General features: G+C 38.5%; 1 protein-coding gene across 2 annotated transcripts in view; it reads right to left on the reverse strand.

The window, feature by feature from the left end:
- Positions 1-25,394, reverse strand: part of dmd (dystrophin) — a 1,291,331-nt gene that overhangs the window by 784,826 nt on the left and 481,111 nt on the right. For both annotated transcript variants that reach the window (XM_048602828.1, XM_048602824.1), the window contains exons 39-40: positions 13,342-13,539; positions 2,549-2,721 (exon numbers count right to left, since the gene is read on the reverse strand). In XM_048602828.1, coding sequence (XP_048458785.1) covers positions 2,549-2,721; positions 13,342-13,539 — 371 coding nt within the window. The remainder of the gene's footprint in view (positions 1-2,548; positions 2,722-13,341; positions 13,540-25,394) is intronic.

The following is a 25,394-nucleotide window of genomic DNA, read 5'->3' on the forward strand; positions in this document are numbered from 1 at the left end:
ATTCCTCTTCTCTTCTTTGAAACAGTGCCGCAGAGTCTTTAATGTTGATCTGAAAATGCAGACATGACCTTGGTCTCATGTCACACTCAAAAGACAGTGCAGCACTTCACTCAATGCCAACTGAGCCATAGCTGACCAGGACAGTGAAAGTAAGATTTTCTTTCCCCTTTATTCGTTAACGGGATGAGGGCGTCCCTGGCTAGGCAGCATTTATTGCCCATCCCTAATTGCCCAGGGGGCAGTAAAGACTCAACCACATTGCTGTGGGTCTGGAGTCACATGTAGGCCAGACCAGGTAAGGATGGCAGTTGCCTTCCCTAAAGGACATTAGTGAAGCAGGTGGGTTTTTTCTGACAATCAGCAATGGATTCATGGTCATCATTAGACTCTTAATTCCAGATATTTCATTGAATTCAAATTCCATTATCTGCCGTGGCAGGATTCGAACCCGGGTCCCCAGAATGTTATCTAGGTCTCTGGATTAACAGTCCAGCAATACTACCACTAGGCCATTGCCTCCCCTAATGACCACAGTAAAAATAACAAGGAATGGATTGAAACAATCACAAAGACGCACTCTCTTCCTTTTAAACCTCATGAAACACCATCAGATGATAAACCTTAGAAACACTTCATGATAATATCAAGACTGTATTAAATTGTGTACACTTACTTACAGTGGTTTCAAGAAACACTCGCATCCATTTGAGTAAAATAATTTTTTTTGATAGTGTTTGTTGGATTTCTGCTGAAGGTTACAGAATCAACAGCTCGTGGGTCTCAGATTTAAATTAGGGCAACTGTAGTTTTGTACATGTAGTTTTGTTATCTCAGACTCCAGCATTGGCAGTTCCTACTATCTCTGTAGTTTTGTGTATATTTTTTATATAGATAATATAGACGCAAGTTAAGACGCAAGTTAAATACTTCACAAATCGTATAATTGTTTTGCACAATAAGGTTATCCAACTTAAGTGTTATTGTTCTTGTGGTACATTACATTATGGATGGGTAGCAGTATCATAAAAGTAATTTCTTCCAATTCAGATGATATCCTAAGTTGTGAAAGAAAAGCACAATGATTTACAATTGTCATCTGAACCCCGAGATTAAATTACACTCCTGCTTACTTATCAGACAGAATTCTCTCATAAAATCAACTACAGCCTCAGGAAAGTGAAGATGGCACTGAAATCACACAGTGCTATAATTAACAATGGCAATATCACCACTAATAGGAAGGAAAGATATTTTCTGATCTTTGTGTAGTGCCATAGGCAGCTCACCAGTAGTTCACTCAAGCAGACTCTTAAGGTAATGCATGTTGGTCGTGAAATTTCATTGGAAGGAGTGGAGGTACCATCCTCACCAAAGAACTTGGATGCACTTTCCAGCAAGAAATCATTGGATAGCAATCAGAAGTACAAACTTTGCATTTAATTTGCAGTTTAGGCATGGACTACTGCATTTGCCATCTTAACCAACAGGGATGCTGGGTCGTGGTTCTGAAGTAGGGTTACATGTTAATTAAAAGCTTAATGCAGACACAATAAGTGGTTCAATTCTTCATATACCAAGTCATTTTCACAAGAAGTGTCCTCAAGGCAGAAAGCAAAGGCAAGTGATTTGTTGTCTCACAAATATCTTTTTTTACGATGCACAATTGTACAATCCAAGTACTACAGTTTTGCACTTACAAGTCTGAAGTGTAGCCAGAGTGCCAACTGCCTACATTGATTAGTCTAAAGAAAAAATGATATTGAAAGAACAGGGAACCACAGTCTAAACACATGGAAAGTTTTTAGAAAACACATGATAAAGTAAATCCTCATTGAGATGCCCCATAAAAAAAATCATTGCTGAACTATTCTTTTATTGCTTTTCAATCAAGTGAGGTCTATTACAAGTACTTGTTTGGTCATCATATAAATGTTGGCTTTCGAAGTTTGGCAGCACTGTCATTGTAATTTCAGAAGACTAGTTAAATCCAATCACTACCTTCTGGCATGATTCTAGGATTTGCTTTTTTTAAGGGAAGAAAGGGACAATATTTCAATTTGTTTTCTTCAACATGAAAGGTTTTGTCTTGTAATTCAAAGTAAACATAATCATATGCATTGGATTCTTCTGCAACACAGGAATATGTGTTTACTTAGATCATTTGAAATTTTATTTTTTTTTGAGAAAGGACTGAGTTGCAGACAAGAGCAGTTTGAACTTTCAAGACATGTACATAAAGGCATCAAGTAAAATTCCCTGGTGCGCTGTTTCAGCACAGTCATTAACCCTGTGCTAGAATGGTATACCAAGTAATTTCATATGAATATCTTAATCAGTATACTACCAGAAGTAATTAAGCTTCATTAGCAGTGATTACTCTGTGCAGCAGAGGGTTCAACACATCAGCAAAGAGAAAAATTTGCAACTGATTCTTTAAGTCTTAGTACATCAATACTGAAGGTCATAGTTCCACCATAAAGTAGTCCATCAAGGTGGCTAAATGACAAAATTGTGCAATAGTTAAAATTAGTCAGGACAAAATACTTACATTTGTCTATCATTGTACATCTTGTTTACATTTTCCCATTTGGCATCAAGTTGATCCAATGCGTCCTGTATATGCTCAGCTTCTGTATAAGGGATGCTCTGTAGAGCTGCAGGTTTCTTGCTGTGTACTGCTTCTACTCTGTCTGAAAGTTTCTCCAAGCTCCTTTTTATGTTCTGCAGTTCAGAAAACAGGTTTCAAAACAAAAAATTAATTGCACACTTGTGACTCGTGATGAAGATGTTTATAAATATTGAGAGTACTGTAAGCCTCATCAACCAAAAAGGATAATCAAAATGTCCTTACAATGATTTTCTTTTAAAGTAAATTCAACCCATTAGCAACACTGATGCCAAGGCAATATGATTGTACAATGCTTTAGGGACTCAGATTCAAATCCCAGTGTGGCAGCTGCTTGAACATAAAGCTAAGTCTTTGTAATGGTGACTATGAAACTATCTTCAAACGTAGTAACTCAGCCATCTGGCGTACTGATATTCTTCAGGGAAGGAAATCTGCCACCTTCTCCCAGTTTGCCCGACATATGATTGCAATGCCACAGCAAAGTAGCTTACTCTGAATTACCCTTGAAAATGATTCTTGTAAGCTGCTCAGTAAGAGGTAATTAATGATGGGCAACAATTGCTGGCCTTACTATTGACATGCATCCCATGAAAAAGCAATTTTTTTTTACAAATAATTATTTTTGGAAGGAGAATTGTTGCTGCAATCACAACCATTGTAAATAAAAGATGATGACTGATGATTTGAGAATACAGTACCAATTTTCAGCACTATCAGAAACAAGCCTTTTAACAATTAGACAAGGGACAGCAGTGCTAAACAGTCGGAAAGGTCAGACTCCAAGTTGAGCTCTGAAGCAAAGGGTCACAGATGACCATTTGGGGTCACACACTCCATGGAGCAATGGCAATTGTCATGGAGAGACTCTGGTGGACCAGTCCTACGATTGCCATCAAGGATCTATTTTTGACATTTACATACAACAGACACACACACACACACACACACACAAACATATACACACACATACACACACATGATTTTTAGCTCTGAGGTCCCATCAAAATCTTCAAAATGGTTCTATATAAAACCACTGGTCCTCCGTTTTGGAAAGTACTGGTTTAAAAAGCAATGTTCTCATTGCTGGTTAGAAATTAGAGCAAAATGTGTTTTCTCACACACCTAATTTATCTCTGGTCAAATTCTCTTGTTTCATGATTTGTTTGTACAAAATCAATATTCTCCTTCTGCTTACAGAATCTGTCAATAAATCATTCCAGATGTATTTTTCTTCAGAATACGTTATGTGTTCTGTAAATAAATGGACTGTTGGGATTTTGGATATATTTCCTACTCCTCATAGTGCTAATGAGAAGTATCACAAATTCTGGTTTTAAGTATTTTTGTAAACTAAATTTGGCAATTTGAAAGAGGTCAACCAAAAGCAAGTGAAAGCTTTAGAAATCCCTAATCACACTGTTTCGGCTTCAAAACTTCATTGATCAAAAAGCCTCCTTCAAGGGAACTATTCAGATGATTTTTTTTCCATTATTAATGGATAAACAGCTTTAAAATTTCCAACAGTAATTTGACTAGGTTTAGCTGATTAAATGCAAAAGCTTAAACTACAACAGTGCACTGGCCTACAAGGCTGAATTTTATGATCTCTTGGATAATGGGAATGGTATAACTATCTTCAGTTGTTTCATTCATGATCTTCCCTCACGTTCACAGATGTCTGTACTGTCTTCAGTTCTATTCACAACTCCTCAGATGATGGGCTGAATCTTTTGAGAAGTAGCAATCTCCATCAGACTGCCAATCCGCTCCTTTTTCCTGCCTTTGTTCAGACATTACTCATTTCTGCTCTGTATTTCCAAACCAGATCTCTTGAAAAGTGCAGAACATACCTGTTTTAGGACTCAATTCTCCCATTCGTTGCATCATCAAGGAAATTCAAACTATGCCACCTTTTATGACACGATCTGGAATACTTTTAGATTTCAAGGTCAGATTGGAATTTTGACAAGCAATGGAGAAAAATATTTTGCTTGTAAGGTATGTGGGTGAGGGAGTAGGATTACAGGTTATAATGTCAGAAATAGGTTGGGATGTAAAAGGTTGGTTGCCCTATAGGAGAAGGGGATAAGGTGGAAGGTGGGTCCATGAGGGGGCAGACTGGCAGATGGGTGGGTAAAAGGGTTGGTTGGCAGATGGATCAGGGCCACGTGGTGAGACTTGGGTTAGTTTGGGGGTTTGAGGGAAGTCAGGCCAGAAAGTAATGTCTCAGTTAAGGTCAGGGGGTGGGGGGAAAGGTGGTGAGCTGATGTTGGTGGGAGTATCTGGTGGTGAGGTCCAATCAGGACAGGGTCAGTGGGGTTGGGTTGGGGTAGCACATATTGGATTGAGGGAGTCAGGGGTTCAATTTTATAGTCACCCAGGAGTAAGAGCAGGTTTTAATCCCTCTAATTTTTCCTGGATAACCACTTAGGTAAATGAACTGGAACTTTCCAAAGACTCTGACTTGAACTCAGCATTAGAGATTTTTAAAGTGTTCCAGACAGCACGTAAATCTCCCATTGGAAGTTCCCAGCTAGTTAGTGGGTCAGGAATTCTCAGGGACGCTGTAGTGCATCTTTCAGGATACGACTGTCTTCCAAACAAAAGATCTGGGCCAATGAAGCAGTCTGCACCCATGTGCACAAAGAATCGGACAACATACAGGCTCAGGCTGAAGGATGGCAAATAAGATGTGTGCCACAAAAATGTGAGGCAGTGTCCATCTCGAGCAAGAGACTGTCTAACAACAATCTTGCCATGACATTCAAAGACATTACCACACCCTCCTGGGTCTAGCTATTTAAACACTGTTGCTATAAGAGCAGGTCAGAGACAGGGAACTTTGTGGGGTGTGCGGCTAATCTCCTGACTGCTTCAATATTTCCAACATCTACAAGGCACAAATCAAGAGTGTGGCAACGTATTCCCAGTTTGCGGGCATTAGTGCAGCTCCAACACACTGAAGAAGCATGGCACCATTCCAGGACAAAGGAATCTTCTTCATTGGCAGTCCATCTATCACCTTCAAAACTCAATCCCTGCTCCCACTGGTGCGCACCTAGTAACCTCAAAAACTTTGGACTGCCTTAGAACGGAATGACTTCTTGTTCCTTCACTATCATTGGGTCAAATTCCTGAAACTCCCTTTCTAAAGGGCTGTGGGTGCACCTACACCATAATGATTACAAAGGTTGAAGAAGCTGGTTCACCACCAACTTGTCCAGTGCAGCAAGAAATGGGCAATAAATGATGGCCTTAGCAGCATTAGCCACACTTAACTTCAATACCTGTGGCTTAAACAAACATTGAACCTGAAGAGAAACACAAATTCAAAAGCTCTTGCCAGAAATACCAATAAAATTAATTCCAGTCAATGTTAATCTCTGATCTAAAATCAGATGTGCATTACCCCTTGAACACCCACAGTGATTTTTTAGTTAAAATCATCCCCAAAATATACATGCTTTAGTCAAAGGAGGCACACACTTGAAAAAATAAAGGGTGTTGGTGTGAGAAAGAGGACCGTGCTAGAGAAGATTGACCCAAAATTAGATCACAAGTAAGAATACGTTTCAAAAGCCTTGCCACTTTTACCCTCAGCCCATTGTGTTTGGAAGAAAAGAACCCTCCAATGTACTATCACTGAGTGATAAATACAAAATGGCACAATGAATTATATCGAACGACCAAAATTACACATTGTTGTGGCACTGATGACCCAGAAACATATGAAAACATACAAGTTCCAAAATGATGACTGACTATTCAACCCAACTAATTGAGGCTCCATGTGAACAAATAGTCCTGATCAGATCAATCTCTCCTGATTACCTTTCCTTCATTCATCAAGCCAATTAAACATTGGATGCTGGCACAGTTGCTGCTAATCTTGGAAACAGGTTCTCCAGCCTTTCAAATCTCTGAAAACAAACTTCCCTTCTTTTCTGTTCTAAATCTTTTACATCTAACCTTATGCATCTAACCACTTGCTCTTGACGCCTCAGCTACCAGTATCAAACTGTTTTAACTTGTCACACATTTCAGAATATTGAAGCATTCTGTCAGATTACACAACAATCTACATCTGACTTTTGTTCAAAATGCATGTATTTTTAGAAAAAATTTTAATAGTCCTTACGTTCAATACTGCTTAGAATAGGTATGAATTAACTCCCTAAATCTATGCATCACCATACTAAATCTGGAGTACCGAACGTGTGATGTCAATATTGCAACACAGCATCTCCTGAACCTTTGATAGAATGAAGCTTCTCAAATTTGAATAAGTAAAAGACTTATTTTTGGTGCAGACAGGAGCCTGATGCCTGCAAAGGATTGTTGAACCAATCAAAACCCTGTAATTGAGAAGGCTCATTAAAACTGAAGATGAAGTAAAAGAGGATCAACAGTTTCATGTAGCTAGTCTCTGAAGATGAAGAACCACGTTCAGCAGGGTTTATTACAAATCTGTTTGTGACAAATTAATTCCAAATTATATTAACTTCAGCAAAAATACTTAAATACTACACCATTCAAAGAGAGTGTACAAGTTGTGATTACTGATTATAAGTTAGATGACTGGGAAGTGCTAGTCCTGAAGGGCACACAAATTAGCTTTTGAAGCCTTACTGCAGTAATGGACACTAATACATTTATTGACACACTTCTATTCTCTTTCTTGCAGTATGGGATCTTCTTTTGATTTTGGGCAGTAGTTTAATTTGAATTACAGGGACAAACAATGACCTGTATGACATTCTGGAGTGGATTTAATGAGAACTGTTAGATGGAAATTTCAAAGCTAAGATGGATTAAACAAACAATACATTTCCAATGCCCATAAATTCCCTCTCAGATACTGGAGTTGTTTTGCACTATACGAGTTACTGCCAGCCCCCGGTTACTGAGGGATTTTTGGAAATATTCATGCTGACCACATGAATGTTTCTTTGGCCCTTGGCTTATTGTTCCATGAGTTGATGAATGGGACTGGGACTGTTATTTTATCTGCTTGCTACCCTGAAGAAATTTTTTTATTTGCATCCTCTAAAATAGAAGTGAAACAGAACACTTATGTAGGGGATAAACAAACAGGAATGACCATCTCAAACAAGAGAGAATCTAACCAGTGCTTCTTGACATTCAGTGGTGTTACCATTACTGAATTCTCTACAATTAACAATCTGGCAATCACTATTGACCAGAAAGTGAATATAAGTAGCCATATGAATACAGTGGCTCCATGAGTAGGTCAGAAGCGAGGAGTCCTGAAGTAACTCAGCTCCTGACTCCTCAAAGCCTATCAAGCATCTGCAAGGCACAAGACAGGGGTGTGATAGAATACTCTCCACTTGCCTGGATGGGTGTAGCTTGAACAACGCTCATGCAGCTTGAGATCATCCAGGACATAGCAGCCTGCTTGATTGGCACTATTCCTGCACTGGCTGGTGTTACCATGAAGGATTCTCCTTCTCAACCTCTCCCATGCTGTCACTTTTACCACAGATTGAATCACTTCCATGGCCTCAAGCCTGCATCATTATCCATAATGGATTCTACCTACCATGCAATCTGGGTGCTGGGTATCTGTTCCTCACTCTTGAGGCTGTACTACTAAGGTAGACTGTTCCTCTGGAATCAACAGCATGTTTATTCTTAAATAAATTATTACAAGGAGACTAGAAATTGAAAATTTCCATTTAATAGTCATCATAAAACCACAGGAAATAGAAACGGGATTTGGCAGTTAGGCCCTTTGAACCTGTATCTCCTTTTCCAAGCCTGTTTCTTGTATCTTAGTTCTTAGGAGGACAAGATGAAAAGCTTCACCTTCTTGTCTCCTTTTAGAAATCTCTCTTATTTTTACCAGATCTAGGAAAAACTATTGTCTCACTCTCAGCAGCTTCTGTAAATTCTATTTACAGTCTAATATATAGATTATTGATTTCAGCTTTCTTCTACAGTTCTTCCATTTTGCTCTCTTCTCAACAGCATGTGACTGTTGGTGTCAGAGCTGCCTCATTCTATAGATCCACATTGTTATTAACATATTTACTCCCCATTTCACTGCAGGGTGGAGGACAGGGGTTCAGATCACTTGGTCATGATCACTCCCATCTGGATGAATTTGGAAAATCTCAATTTGCACCAACTTAGCAGTGTTTTTCAGGTAGTTGAAAACCACATGCCTTTGGAACATTCATTCACTTTTTTGAATACCTTACACTTGGTTTCACACTAACTGAAAACTTATTCAGAATGTTTGCATTTTGCTGCTTCTGCGTGCATACATCGTGAATGTTCAGAAGTCGCAAATTACACTGACTGTAGAGAGATAGTAAGGGACAATGTTCTGAACAGGCACTACATGATCACTGTTGACAGGCATATTCTTGTCCTCTTGGGGCAGCTCAATTACATTCATGGCTTTAAACTGCAGGAGAGAGAAGAGGCAAGGACAGTTACTGAGGGAGCTATCTCAAGTCCGCATTGCTTCTGTACATCACCCTTGACAGGTTTAACTGCATGTTCTCAGATCCCTCAGGAGATGATGCTGTTCTGCATCTTTACTTCAGAGCATTTTGATCACCCTTAATATAATCTAATCATTCTGCTTAACTGAAACCACTTGTACATTAGCCTTTTCTGTGGTTATTACTTAATATGAGGCACGTAAAATTTGATAAAAAGTTGTGCACTGAATCCTGCATCATCCAATCCAATCCTTTTAAAATTCTTAGAATTGTTGAGTATAGAAGAGGAGCTTTGGCCCATCCAGTCTGTGCCACCAAAAATACACCACTACCTACTCTGGTCCTAATTTCTTGAACTAGGCCCATAGCCTTGAATGTTATGACACTTCAAATGCTCATCCAAGTACTTTTTAAAGGGTGTATGGTTACCTGCCTCAATTACCATTCCAGGCAATGCACTCCAGACCGCCACCATTCTCTGGGTGAAAAAGGTTTCCCTCAAATCCCTTCTAAACCTCCTGCCTTTCACGTTAAAAGTATACCCCCTCGTTCTTATCCCTTTGACTATGGAGAACAGCTGTTTTCTTTTCACCCCGTCCATGTCCTTCATAATGTTATACACCTTAAACAAGTCACTCCTCAATCCTTTCTGCTCCAAAGAAAACAACCTGACTTATCCAGCCTCTCTTCATTGCTCATATGCTCCATCCCAGGCAATATCCTGAGGAGTCTCTTCTGCATTCCTTCCAGTGCAATCACATCCTTCCTATGGTGTGGCGACCAGAACTGCACACAGTACACCAGTTGCAGCCTGACCCAAGTTCTGTGCAACTCCAAAATAATCTCCTTGCTCTTATAATTGATGCCTTGACTGAGAAAGGCAAGCATCCCCTACGCTTTCTTATCTACTCTACTAACCTGTCCAGTCACATTCAGGGACTTGTGCACAAGTAACCCAAGACCTGTCTGTTCCTCTGAGCTTCCCCGTGCTTTGCCATTCGTTGAATACTTTCTCATTTCAGTACTTCCTCCAAGTTTATCAGGGTTAAATTCCATCTGCCACTGATCTGTCCTTCTGACCAATCCATCTATATATTCCTATAACCTAAGTACTTCCTCCTCAGTGTCAATCACCTGGCCATCCGCAAACTTATTTATTGCTCCCCTACCCCACCACATTCTCATCAACATCACTTCGGAATATCACAAACAGTAAAAGGCTTAGTAGTGATCTCTGTGACTATACACCAGCCTGCAATCAGACAAACTGCCTTCTACCACCACCCTCTGTCTCCTACCACGAAGCCAATTTTGGATCCAACTTGACAAATTCCCCTGAATCCCATGATCTACTTTCTTTGTTAGTTTTCCACTGGGACTTAGGTTCTTTAAGTTGCCTCCAATTACTTGATTTTAATCCCTTGATTGTGCAAACAAGATTTGTTGAATAAGAGTCAAACAATCCTCATAAGAAGTGAATGCTGCTTTACGTCAACTTGTGCAGTATCATTTCATAACCAGCTTCAGTAATGATAATCTTTGACAGAATTTCAATGAAAGTAGTTTCAAAGAATCTGGTCTTTTAAAAATGCAATCCTTTTAACCAGAGATACAAATGGAATACAATGTGAAGTCTAGAAGATCAGCTGCGTCTCAATTTGAAAGGAAAACAGGATCAGAATTAAATTAGAGTTAGCCAGCCCCTTCGACCTGCTTAACAAGAATGTCCTAGTTCACCACTGTGTATTCTACTAAATTAATAGTCATGATATGAATAATAATTAATGAAAGATTCATTTTCAGCATTCTTAAAAATGATTGTGGGCAATATAAGTTAGAACATTAACATTTTGACTTTCTAAACATATTTATGTAACAAAGGCAACTGTTTGAGAAGAAGTTCATCCCAAATTTTATGTCAGCTAGTGAAAACAGGAGCTGAAAAATGTATGCACAGTTTTCTTACTTTTACGACTTGATAATGACAATGATGAATGTGTTTATGAGAAAATACATATTCATTAATCAAGTCAAACATATCTCCTTTATTCCCCCATTTTACCATCACACAAAAGTACAAGGATCATTTGTAGCTGCTGCAGATTTATTTCAGGACAGGATGGAACTGTGCCCATGGCTGCATCTCACAACAATTTAATACTTTAGCTCAACTAAACCTAAGGCAATACTTGTGTGTAACCAGGGCAATCAATATCATTAAAGTTGGTGTCAGCCATAATCGTATTTAATGTGTGTTAAGGAACAAGGGATTACTTGTGGGTGCAAATCAAAATAAGAGTGTAAAATAAAGATCTGGTTGCCAAACAAAAAATTTAATACGCAGAGGCCAATGCTTTTCAGGCCAAGTCAGGGTGAGGTCAAATGCGCACCAATGTTTAAAGACTACAAAAAGTCATGCTGGTCACAAATGCAGGGAAGCAGACTTGCAATTGCATATATGGACAATAATAGAGCATATTTGAATTTTTTTTTTAAAAAGTGTGTGATTTACAAAAAGCATTCCCTCCATTTATGTGATATTTGGACATGATGTTATGAAGCTACAATGATATAATTATGACCTCGAAGAGGTCGTACACATTCTTAAACGGATATACCAGTCTAAAACCAACATATGTTGGAGAAGAAACAGAACTATGTTGGGTGATTTCTGCCTGAGATTAGATGCTAAAGCCAGATTTTAAATGTGAAGAAATTCTGATGCAACCACCTGGAAACAATTCTAAACAGCAGCAGATTCCTACTTTCCACTGCATGATCACCAATGATTCACTGTAAAATTCCAGCTTGATCTTTTCCCCCCACATAAGTTAGAAATGGGAGATATAAAACAAAAGAACAAATCATCAAGCCAATCTTAAACACAATGGTTTTAACCAGGGAAAGGAAGAGGAATATATTCTCATTTTATCCAATCTTAGTCATGCACCAAAATAGACAACTACGTCAGGCTAACATCATGTTCCGCCATTTAGTGAATCTTCTTTCACTTCTCAGTTTTTTTATATATCCACTAAATCATGAAACTGATATTTGGTATTTTTGATATATACCAAATTTTAATCCAAAAGTTACTTGACAAAGTTACTGAAGGAGTAGAATTATGGAGGAGGTAAACAATTATTTTATAAACAAATACAGAAAAGCACTTAAGGTATCTGCTACCTACAATTGAGATGGTTGGAAATGGAGATTGCTCTGTGGGATGAGTAGGATAGATGGTCATTTTTATGCTGAGACTATAATCTTTCAGTACGAAATAGATTTGATAATAGGAGAGTGTACCAAAGCTTTCAAATTAGTTAAACTTGGTGGTATTGAATCGAAAAAATTAGAATAGAAGTTTTTAAAAAATGGAGATACAAAGTGAATGAGGAAAATACAGTTTAGTAAATCCAACTGTGAGATAGAACTACCCCTTAAATGAGTTAGCACTGAAGAATAGATGAATAAATTGATTTTGAGATCGAGATGGATGTCGTTACGAGCTAATTCATGAGCAAATAATCAAAAATATCACTTGGTTCACAACATGTTCAGAATATAAAAGCCAAAAGCACTATTGCCTTTACAGAGCACTACATTTGGAATACCATATTCAGCTTTGAGTACAACCTATCAGGAAAGGTCTTTAAATAAAGTTTTAAAGTCCGCACGACTCAGTTCCTCCATCTAAATAATGAAGAACATGGCCAAGGAAAGTTGGAAACAACTCTTCCCTCTGATAGTAGAAATTGGAATCAGCAAATTCAGGAAAGATAAATAATTCAGACAAAGAATTAGAAGCATTTGACAAATCATTTTTCCAAGGAAGCATAATTACAAAATCAGCTAAGGTATTTAAGGAGGGAAACTTTATAAGAAATTAGGATATTCAGGGATATTGAAAGAAAGTCAGAGCTTTTGATTGTAAAATTAGACCTTTAAATGAATAGCTAAGTCATGAAGCAAGCTTAATGGGCTAACTGACCAATTTGTGTTCCTACAAAATGAAATTATCCAGTCATACATTGCAATTTCAAAAGTTTTGTATGATGTCTGAGGTTGAGATAGCTGAACTGCGGCACATTCAGAGGAAGTATGGGTTTTAATAACAGTTATCCAACAATGTGATTCAAAATACTTTCTCGCTTTCAATTTTTATGATTAACTGCTTGTACAATCTTCATTTAACCCTGGCTCTAGTTAATGATGTTCTCTCAGTTCAGCATATCTTACCTTTAAACAAGCATCCTGCTTGGAGAAATCTTCAAAGTCCTTTGCTTGGAGCTCAGGGGAGTTGAGCAGAACCTCCACATCACACACAGCTTGGTGAAGCTGGCGTATCTCTGCCAGGTAGGTGGAAGGCACATAAGAGGGTTCTGGTAATATCCCTTCAGTCAGCACAGTTACAATGTTCTCTTCATAAATACTTTGCTGGTGTGAAAATACAACATGATATTCAACAACAAACAAACAAATAAACAAACAAACAAGCACGAGCTGAATTAACAAACTGCATTATTGAGGTTGACAAAACATCTAAATTCTGAAAAATCATTTTACCCATTGTAGCTGATTGTGCTGTTAGTAAATATGGCACTTCAGGTTCCTAAAATGGCCCTTCAAAGATTTATTTATCATAAAGTTTACACACAGTGCATATGCAATTTTCTTTGGGAAGTTCGCAAATCAGTTTCCGTAATGACAGAGTTAAAAACATAGAATCAACTTTGAGGAGTATAAATTCAAATCACTGAAATGGATACAGCATTATTCTCCTATCACCAAAATACTGCTAAATACAAAATCCCCTTTTCCAAGGTACATGACTAGTTATGTGGAGTCAAAATATTAACCCAATTTGGTGTCTTTTCACCCATTAAGCAGGGAAGTTAAAATAATTTCTAAGTTGTTCAAAGCCTGCAACATTAAAATTTATCCGGTCTCAGCAAACACCCACGTAATACAAATACTTGTTTGTAGAATTTCACAAGCAGCTATACAGGCTTCAAAATAAAGTATAAATGTGTATCACTAATGATCTTACTTGGCATAAACCATTATTTTAAACTTGACAGGTAAGTAAATATATGAACTGAGATCACTCAAAATATTTTAACCAATTAGCCAATTCCTGCATCCTCCCCACTTGCAACCATAAGTTTTATAAAGCTGTTAATGAACAGAGTGAAGAGTTACTCAAATATTCGACATTAACAAATATCTTACAATTTAAAAAGAAGTAGTTTTCAGGCCATGCAAGTGATGACTTTAGATGTTCAGCTTCACCGATATAACATGTTTTTACAATTAAGCCAATTAGTATATCGGTTAACTCCGAAAAACTTAGTCAAATAGCAAAAAGGATGAACATAAAAATGAATTAGGATTGTAATGAAGCAGCATGGAATTCAATGAGAAATATGTCAAAATAGATTTTAAAAATACCATGAAGCCTTGGGTGTCTTCAAGATGGAAGAAGATGTGATGCAGCATTCTGAGCATGTTCCTGTATGTGTGAAACAGGTACAGCTGCAAGCATCTTTTGAGTTCAACAGTGAACATAGCAGTCATGTTTTCAACAGCTCCAAAGAAAATAAACAGTATGTAAAATAAGGCTCAACACCATGCAACTTTTTCCTCCACATCCTAATGCAGCCTTGAGAACAATAAATTTCAAGTGGAATACATCAAGCACAAATTAATAGCATAGAATAAAGTTATGTGTTTCCTGTCAAAAAAAAACCTGGTAACTTGTTTTCTGCAGTTAAATCATCATATCAAACCTTTCTGAACAATGTGTGAACATTAATTTAATTTCAAAGGGATAGTTTACTCAAAATTTCATCTTCAATTCTAAAAACAAAACAATTGCCTCAATGAGTTCATACTTTATTTCAGCCATGTAAGATATCCTGTTAATAATGATTTAGGCAAAAAAGTCAAATGCTTGAAGTGTTAAGTTATGTATTTAGGGAAATCAGGCACTATTAATGCTATCTGTAACTTCAGATTTACACTGGAATAAGAACTCATAGGTGGCCCAAAGGTTGATTTGTTATTTGGCACTTTATATAAATCAAATCCATAGCAATGTGTCATATTTCAGATTAATAAGTTTAGTTAAGTTTAATTTAGAGTAACGTTTAGTTGTTTTTGTTATTAAATGGTTTAAGCTAAAGCACTGGAATTGTTTACAGTAAATGTTTCTGTTTGACTGTTTTAAAATACACCAACAGAAAAATATATAATGCTTCACCATAAAACTGGAGATTAAAATTTTTTTCCCAATAATTTGTAATTTGTCAATGAGTCAATATAAAAGATAAAGGTGCATAAACGGGTAGGTATCACGTGGAACATCAAACTGGTTCTCAACAGATTCATGCGCAGTTGATTCTGTCAGGAGCAGGGATGGAAAATGACAGCAGAAAAATTAGCAAAGCCAAAGATCTGAAGAACATAAGAAAACTTGAAGGAAAAAAGAACCGATCAGCCCAAAGAGTATTGCAACAATACTATGGCTCTAAGATGTGTATTTTGTCCTTTTTTTTGTTTTGAAGAAAGATTTTAAGACAGAGATACTGAGCTGGCTATTTGATTCTAAAAAAAGTAAACAGTTTGAGAGGCCTTGGTTTCTTTTTTTTTTAATAAGAGTTGGAACAACAGAAGCAGCCTGAATGGATGGGGTCAAACTTACACAGAGCCAGATTTTAGTTTTAGTTTTTCAGTGGCAGTTGCTGGCGTCTTGAAGCTGGGTTTGGAAGCTGCAGTACATTTCTCTCTGCTACTCTCTCTCTAAGTTTTCTTTTCATGTTTTTCCTCCTGGACTAGAGAACTGCCTGTGAGACAACCTGTTTTCCTGAATTAAGAGATATTACTGTATTGGAACAGTTAATTAGTAGTAGTGAATATATCTATTATTTTGTTAAGCATTTCAATAGAGTTACAGTTAAACCAATGCTTTTATTTTTATTTGGTCTGTATTTTAACTATAGTGTAAAAATGAAGTGTGTTTTGCTTAATGTTGAGTGGTTCAACCAACCGAATTGCATCTGGAATGCTACATCTTATATCTATCTTTAAAATATGAAAAAGTTAGGGTACAGACTATCTTCTAAATATTTTGAGGGGGTATAATGTAGGCCATATAACATGCTTGTTTCACACCTTATTAATGGCTACCTAATCCAGGGCTTCCTTTTCTCTTCTAAAATCTCCAGGTTCTTTTCTAAATTCCCATGTAAATACGATCTATTAATATCCCTACTTTTGCTGTTACTTGCCTTCAATCCTTTATCATTGAGGGCATTAGCAGAGGCTGATACAAAAGGGTCAAAACATTTATGTCTGCAAATGTGGTTTTCACAGCTCAGCTAGTAGTAAAAAAAATCAAGATAATATGAACAAATTATTAGCTTTGGCCCCTTTTCCCTGTACAGCTAATTATAAAAAGATACAGCTTATAAGCACCAAATTCCTTTCTAGACAAGTGCTGATCTGACTTCTTTTGAAAATGATCAAATCTGTTTTGAAGAAGTTCTTTTAACTGAAAGATCAATGCAGTAAAATTTGCATCATTTGGCTCACCACCAACAGAAATCTCTAATAATACTCTGCAGACATCACAGTAGTCATACAAAAATAGATCTTGTAAATCTGTAAAAGAACAGGCTGAATGTTGAAGTATTTTTCCCTCACTGATAGAATGAAAAAAAAATCAAAGGTGGAGAGGGTGTAAGCCAAGTTGTAGTATGTTAAGACATTTTCTGTTTGATTCCTACAATTACATGAAGTGATCAGTTAACAGGTACCATTTGATTCTAGTGCAGTTAGATTATACAAGTTTTACTATATATCTTGTCTTTTCAAATGCTGTGTATTTTCTATGTTGTTGTCACCTTATGCTGCAGACTACTAATAGACATAATTGATCACTGAACAAATTAGATCATTTTGGATGAATATGGTTTTACATCTAGTCATGTGTAAGTTTTATTGTAATAAAAATTGATCTCAAAAACAAAGAACCTCTCTAAAGCAGGAGTTTGTATATGGAGTGGGTGAACTATAAAAAACAGAATTTGTTCGGATCCAGTCTTCAACTATACTGAGTAAATTGATTCTTCTTTGGCAAGTTACAGGGCACCACAAAAATCCTTAATGTTTCAGGGAGGGAATAACTATTGCGTGAACAATGAGCTGGTTGAAAACGTTCAGGTTAGAAAGGGAAAATGATCCTAGAGTTTTTGCTTCCAATCATTATCAATGACCTCTACTGAAAATGCATTTGCTTGGATGTTAAACGAGAAGGTTCGGGCTCAGCTCTTATGTCCTGTTGACAAATAGCCTTCAAATATTCACTTGCGAAGTGGCTACATAAATAATGGCCACTTAGTCCAGATAGCAAAAAGGTTCCCCTGGAACTGAGCTCTGAGTGGGTAAATGCTCACAGTAGCAGGAGCAGGCAGAGGAAGAAAAGAAATCTTATAATAAGACTGCATTGCAAAATGATCAGACGTTATGTATTTTGTTCATTTACTTATTCAGCAGGTTTTTTAAAGAACTGAAAAAATTCCATTTGATTTCCTGTTGAAGAATAAAAGTAGACTCAGCTCTGTTGAGTTAATGAGATGAATTTTCCCAGGCCCTGGTGCCAAGCTTCAAAGTGATTATGGGTAGTGGTGAGGGCAGACAAATACAATAGGTCCTGTTGCATTCTCGCCCACAAGGAGCTTCTCCAGGATTGGGATGGCAAGTGCGTCAGCACCCCCCCCCCCGTCTCACCAAGACAAGCAGATAAACTGAACTATTAACGCCTCAATTAGGAATGATTTTACATTCACTAGAATTTATAAGGTAACAGGGTTGATCTCATCAAAGTCTTCAATATATTAACAGGGCAGATAAAGATAGACTGCTCCTACTTGTTGGGGACTTTAGAACTAGTTGGGGGCTTAGTCTGAAAATTAGGACCAGAGCAGTTCACGTGAGATGTTAGAAAGTTCTTCTACATACAAAGGCTGGTAGATGTTTGGAACTCTCTTCCACAAATGCAGCAGATGCTGAATCAGTTGTTAATTTTAAATCTGAGATAGATAAATTTTTATTAAGCAAAGGTATTAAGTATACGGGCCAGCCCATTCGGAGTTAGACCACAGATCAGCCATAATCTCATGGAATGTTAGAATAGGCTCAAGGGACTGAATGGCCTATGCCTGTTTCTATATTCCTAAGTTCTCATCTCTTTCCCATTTTGTCAGCTGATCAAGTTGCCACCATCTACACAGACCATAACTCAATTGTGAGGTTTCACTCTCAAGGAGGTGAACAAATTAATGAAATGTTGTAATCATGGTCCAGACTAATACAATGGAAAAGTTTCCCCTCCAAGCTAATTCACCAATGTCCTTATATGCTGGTTATTTGTTGCTTGATATGGAGGTCAGTCATTAAGTTTCATGGAGTCATAGATATATACAGCATGGAAACAGACCCTTTGGTCCAACTAGTCCATGCCAAACACAATCCCAAACTAAATGAGTCCCACTTGCCTGATCCTGGCTCATATCCCTCCAAACCTTTCCTATTCATGTATTTATCCAAATGTCTTTTAAACATTGTAATTGTACTCACATCCACTACTTCCTCAGGAAGTTCATTCCACATGCGAACCACCCTCTGTGTAAAAGATTTGCCCTCATGTCATTTTTAATTCTCTCTCCTCTCACCTTAAAAAGGTGCCCCCAAGTCTTGAATCCTCCATCCTAGGGAAAAGACAACTACCATTAACTCTATCTATACCCCTCATTATTTTATAAACTTCTGTAAGGTCGCCTCTCAACCAAAACTGCCTCGTCATTGCTGAGATGGTCCCATTTGCGGCAAGTAAAAGTTTGGAATCTTTTCAAAAACATAATTTAAGGGTTGTGGGCTTTGCGAGCTGGGCCAGCATATTTGCCCATCCCTAGGTGCCCCTGAGAAGGTGGTGGTGAGTTGTCTTCTTGAACTACTGTGATCCATGTGCGATAGGTAGACCCACAATGCCATTAGGGAAGAAATTCCAGGAATTTGACCCAGCAACAGTGAAGGAGTGGCAGTATATTTCCAAGTGAAGGTGGTGAGTGGCTTGGAATGGAGCTTGTAGCTGGTAGTGTTCTTATGTATTTGCTGCCGTTGTCCTTCAGTTTATTAATTTGGCAGGTACAAAGGAGCATTGATGAATTTCTGCAGTGCATCTCATACACAGTACACACTGCTGCTACTGAGTGTCAGTGGTGGAGGGCGTGGATATGTGCGGATGTGGTGTCAATCGAGCAAGCAGCTTTGTCCTGGATAGTGTCAAGCTTCTCATGTGTTTCTGGAGTTGTACTCATCCAGGCAAGTGGGGGGTATTCCATTATTAACTGAGCCTTGTGGGAATATAACATCGCCATAGCCCCAGAGGGCCATAAGGCTGCTCTCTGATTAGAAAGAAACAACTTGCGGTGAGTTTAACCTGAGGGTTACCATGCCTCAGGCGAGGGGCAAGGTAGTGAAGATGGAACCTTCATGGTAATCTCTGCTAATGTGGGAAGTGAACCTTATTCAATTTTGGGAATTGTCAGTGTCACTCTGCATCACAAACTCATCCAGCCAACTGAGCTCACGAACATACCTTCTCACCGACAGTAAAAAAAGCTTGTCCCTATCTACTTGAGTTGTAAAATAAGACCTGCAAGCCTCCAAGCTCTTCATAATTTCGAACAAACCCAGCAACTCTTTCCTTAAGCTCCTCTCGAAAGAGCATAATTTCTGCTTTTGTCCTCTCTCACAGAAATGAAGTCTTCTTTTGTGGTACTAATTTAATCTATCACTTCAATCCCTTTTCCCAATAGGAGAAAAGTTCTGCAATGAAAAACAGTGCAGCAAGGCTTGAGCTACAAGTTGATTTGAAAAAAATTGTGAACAATTAAAATTAAAGTCAGAGTTGTGCAAAGGAATTTCTTAACCAAAAACATGAGATTCTTTAAATGATTTTATCCAATCCTAAACCAGCAGTTAAGATTAAGGGACAATCAGGATACATTGTTTGTTCCATTGCAATTAGAGTTGCAAACAGGAAGGGATGGCAAAGAGAGGAACAGGTCACATTAGTGTCAAAATTGTAAGCAGGTGGGAAAAATATGATCTATTGTTCTTTGTTCGTCCTTTGACATCTATTCATATATTGTTACAAGCTTTTCAGAATGGCAAACCAAGAATGGGAAACAAGGTTAACGTAAAGCAAATATTTGTTTTCTTCTGAAATTGTATTTTTTCTTGAAATTCTGTGTAAAGTCTGTCATAGTAATTCAAATATTATCTCTCCCCACCATCCATCTATCCATCCAAATTGCACAGCAGTATTTTGTGAAGAGGGTTTTTTTAAATTCAAAACACGTTTGTTTAATCTCACTGAAAGCAGAGGCTCAGAAACTATATAGCTGTAAAAAGCAGACCACCTTACTGCAACAAAACATATTACTTTGTTGGTACCTAAATGAACACAGTTGCGTACTTTTGAAAGAGAAGATTTGCTTTTACTTTCTATGGCAATACTTGAACATTACAATGAATATTACAAGTGGGACAAGTATAAACAATAACTTCAAGAATGTTTCCCTCTCCTTTTCAAAACTAAGGAAAACAAACGCCAGTGTTACCAACTGAAGTGAACAATGGTGCAGTGTAATTTTATTTGTTGTAAAATAAGAACTGCAAGCCTCCAATTCACTCTCCATGTAATCTAATTTGGAAGTAGTCATGTACAATTACTTGCTGCTTACAATGGATATCAGAGTGTTACTCCTGTTTTTTTTCAGAATGGAAGCTGAGACGTTACAGTTGGTGATCTTGGTATTTGATACATTGGTGAGATATTTGCCTGCCCATTACTGTAATATAATCATTCCCTTACTCATTTTAAGTCTATTCCCTCCTCTGTTAAAACATCAGAAAAAAAGGTGACATAAACAAATTAATCTCTTATCTATCAATATCCTGAACAGCATTGTGTAAAGAAAACAACTTGTACTTTTCAATGACTTCACAGTATCCTGTTCTCACTGTTGTAATGTGGGACGCATGATGGCTAATTTGTGAATGACCAGGCTCCATAAACAGCAAATGAGATAACAACCAGATAATTTGATTACAGTGATGTTGGAGGAGTGTTTCGGGATGACCTAAATCCTGATTTGATTTATTTATTGTCAAATATATTTTGTCGCAAAACACAGTGAAAAGTGTTGGTACAGTGTTGCCACTCCCCAGTACCGTCCTAAAACATGGAACTATAAACCAAAACATAGAATATAAAGCAGAGAAATGAAGACATAAAGAAGTGTTCAACTTTACAGTCCTTTCTGTTAAGTGCTCCGCCATGGGCCTGGTGGCCAGGCATGAGTCCCCTTCACCGCATCACCACCACTATAATGAAAGTTGCCACTCTTCAGCGTCATGTTGTCTCCACCGATTCTGTCAGCATGACGAATCCTCGATGGACCATGCCAATGCAGATGCCACCGATGCCGCTGGGTACCACACTGGCCCAAACTTGACTCTGCCACCACGGCGACTCCGCTTCGGGCCCACCTCGTTGATGCAGCCACTGCTAATGCCGCTGGCTCTCATACTGGGCCCAAGGGCACCTTCACCGCCACCTCCATGAATCTATGCTGCATGCCAACACCACCGGGAACCCAAAACCGCCGTTGTCACTGCAGTCATGAGTCATGGCTAGGACCATGATGCAGAAGCTGCCAGGAACACAAACTCACCTCCGATGCCACCACCACAAGTCCACGCTGCTAGGCCTACATGCTGCTACCAATACCGTTGCCGCAACAGAGCTCTTCAGCAAGTAAAAAAGAGAAACAAAAGAGAGAAAAAAGAAAGAAACTAAAAAGAAAAAAGTGGACAGAGAGGACAAGCCCCAGGTGCAGAAGTCCTACTCCATTGTCATCTTACCGAAAGCCTGGGGGATTTTGTCTGTTCTTCTTTGAATCCGAGATATGTTTTTTTTTAATCAAGGGATATTATGGTGGCCACAGATCAGCCGTGATCTTATTGAATGATGGAGCACGCTTGAAGGGCTGAACGGGCTTCTCCTGTTCCTATGTTGCAAATACAACACACCAGAAGTACCAACTGGATGATCCATCTCAGCCTCCTCTGGAGATCTCCAGCATCACAGTTGTCAACCTTGAAACAATCTGATTCACTCCATGTGACATCAAGAAATAGCTGAAGGCACGGGCCTATGGCCCTGACAACACTTCAATGTTAAGTTGTTTCAGTGCAGCTATAACACTAGCTTCCAATAATGTGGAAAATTGTCCATGAAAATTCCACAAAGTGCAGGACAAGTTCAACTCAGCCAGTGTCGGTCAACAGTGTCAATGAGCAAGACTTGCAAAGGAATGAGCTGCTTACTGACCCTCAGGTTAGATTCTGCCAGAGCCACTCATCCCCTGTCCCCTGTCCTCATTACAGCCTAGGTCTGAACACAGACAAAAGAGCTGCATTTCAGAGAGGAGAAGAGAAAGACTTTATGTATTTTATGGCAAGGCTACATTTGACAAATTGTGACATCAAGGAGCCCTAGCAAAACCGGGAGTCAAGGGGAATCAGGGAGAAAAGTCTCTGCTGGGTGGAGTCATACTTAACATAGTGGAAGATGGTTGAACTTGGAGGTTGATGATTTTAGTCTCAGACACAAAGCAGCATCCTCAGTTGCTTCATTAATGATTTTCCCTCCATCATTAGGACAGAATCGAAGTAACTCACTAACAATTGCATAACGTTAAGGACCATATACCATTTCTCAGAGACTGAAGCAGTTCATATCCATCTGTACAAAGATCTCGACAACACTTAGGCTTAAGGCTAATGTGTTAAATAACATCCAAGCCACATAAGTGCTAGACAATGATTGCCTCCCACAAGATGCAATCTAACAATCCCTCTGTGACTTCTAATGGCTTCACCATCCCTAAATTCAATTCCCCTGTATCAATTTCCTGGGACTTATAATTGACCAGAAACTGAATAGAACTAGCCAAATAAATATTTGGCTATAAAAGCAGGCCAGAGGTTGTAGCAAATAATCCATCTCCCATCTTGCAATGTCTGTTCACCATCTACAAGGCACCTACATTCAGAGTGTAATGGAATACTTTGCACTTGCCTGGATGGGTACAGTTCCAGTAACACTCAAGAAGCTTGATACCTATCAGCACCAAGCCACTCACTTAATTGTCAACCTATTAATTAATTCCAACATTGACTTTGTTCACTGTGAACACTACCAGCAGTGTGTACCATCTACAAGTTACACAGCTGTACTTCTGCCAGCCACCTACCTAACCTGCATCTCTACCAGCTAGAAGGACAAGGGTAGCTGACGGATGTGAACACTACCATCTACAAGTTCCCCTTCAAGCCACTCACCATCCTGCCTTGAAAATCCACCAGATAATTAGGGATAGACAATAAAAGTAGGCCTCACCAATGGTGTCCACATTCCATGAAAAAAAAAGAGCCTCAGTTTCACATCCCACCTCAAATCTGTCACCTCTGATAGAGCAGCACTTATTCAATACATTTATTGTTGTGTCATCCTAGCTAACACTATGAAGTTTCTGAAATGGTATTTGTACCTTCTTACTCAGAAACAAGAATGTGGCCATTGAGCCAAGGCCCACACTGAGTTCACAGTTACTTTGTGATCCTTTTCAGGTCAGGCACAACTCTCAAAAGTATAATGCATCAACATTGTTGGACTAGAATGCTTGAATGCATTCGTTGAATTATTGTTAAGAATGTATCAGCCAAATTACCACTTAAATGTCTTTTCCATTTCCAAGTGTGAATTAGAACAACTGATAATAGCAGGTGCCTGATATTGTGACATTTTTATTTAAGAAACAAGAATCAAAATGAAAGCCTTGCAAATTTATTCCATATGCAACACAGTGGGAAACAGGATGCAAAGAAAGAATCAAAGCACTAACTATAGTTAGGTTTTAGAACAAATGATAAAATTAAGTCAGTTTCAGTTCATTAAGCACAAGTGTTGGAAATAGCAACCATTGTGAAGAATACCATTTGAATTACTTTTAATTCTCAAATAAAAAAAATCATTCCAAGACCTTCACCAAGTTGTGACTGAATTGGATATTGAAACAAAGAGGGCTAGTTCAGAAAACAGATTTATTTTTACAGGTAATGAGATCTGGTTGCCAGACAGGCCAATTACCAAAGACTGGGTGGAAAGGGGGCATAAATGGTCAGCAAAACATGGGAAAAATTCTTCAGACATGAGGGTCGGAATTTGTTATTCACAAATTTCAACTCAAAGACAACATGAGTCTTCACATTGCAACAATTTCAGCATGAAGTTGTACGTGATCCATACTGCTGACTGACAGCATGCTGAAATGGGGGTCCAGCAGCATGTACGACAAGCATCTATGTCAAACAGTTTGTATATTTTCAAGGAATTGGTGCTTTTAACAGAGACCTCCATCAATCAGACAAAATCTCTTGCTGACCATTGAAGAATTGGCTAGAAGTAAAAAGCACACCAAGTTAGTATTACTAGAGATCTGTGTTGCTCCCAGAGTCTGCCTAAAGGCCTGAGAATTTTGAGACTGGACTGGGAGTATATGGACAGCTGGATTCCTGGAGACTCTCCTGTGGACCTGGCAACAGAGTCACAATAGTTCAATGATCTTAAATGGGCATTCAAGGTCAGTGTGTCTATCTTCATAGGACATCGCCCTACCATTGCACTAGCAGCCTCACACACTCCCACATTCCATCAGCAACCAGGACTCAAGACTAACAGAGGCTCCAAATCATCCTCACATGCATGCCAATGCTGCTGCCCACACATTCACCTCTCATTGTTTCCTTAGAGCTACAGCTATTTGGTATTGTCATCCACGTACACTGTCCTGCGATCACTGAGATTCCGTCTGCTTTTTTTTTTTCAGAAAGCATAAATGGCCATAACAAAAGGAAACACAACAAAACTGAAGGGCTCAAGAAGACAGCTCATCATAATGTTCTAGATCTGGGCATTAAATGCTGGCCCAACCAGCAAAGCCCACATCCCATAAATGAATGAAAAATAAAGCTGAGGGATACATGCACACTGATGTCATCCGAATCCTCTCAAGGAGGCTGTGCTCAGAACTCCAGGATCAGTTTTGACAGAATCTACCATATCGGGTATTGCCAGTCCTTCCTATTGCACCTTCTCC

This window comes from Rhincodon typus, chromosome 11 (assembly GCF_021869965.1).
Source record: "Rhincodon typus isolate 14 chromosome 11, sRhiTyp1.1, whole genome shotgun sequence".
Classification (NCBI taxonomy): Eukaryota; Metazoa; Chordata; class Chondrichthyes; order Orectolobiformes; family Rhincodontidae; genus Rhincodon; species Rhincodon typus.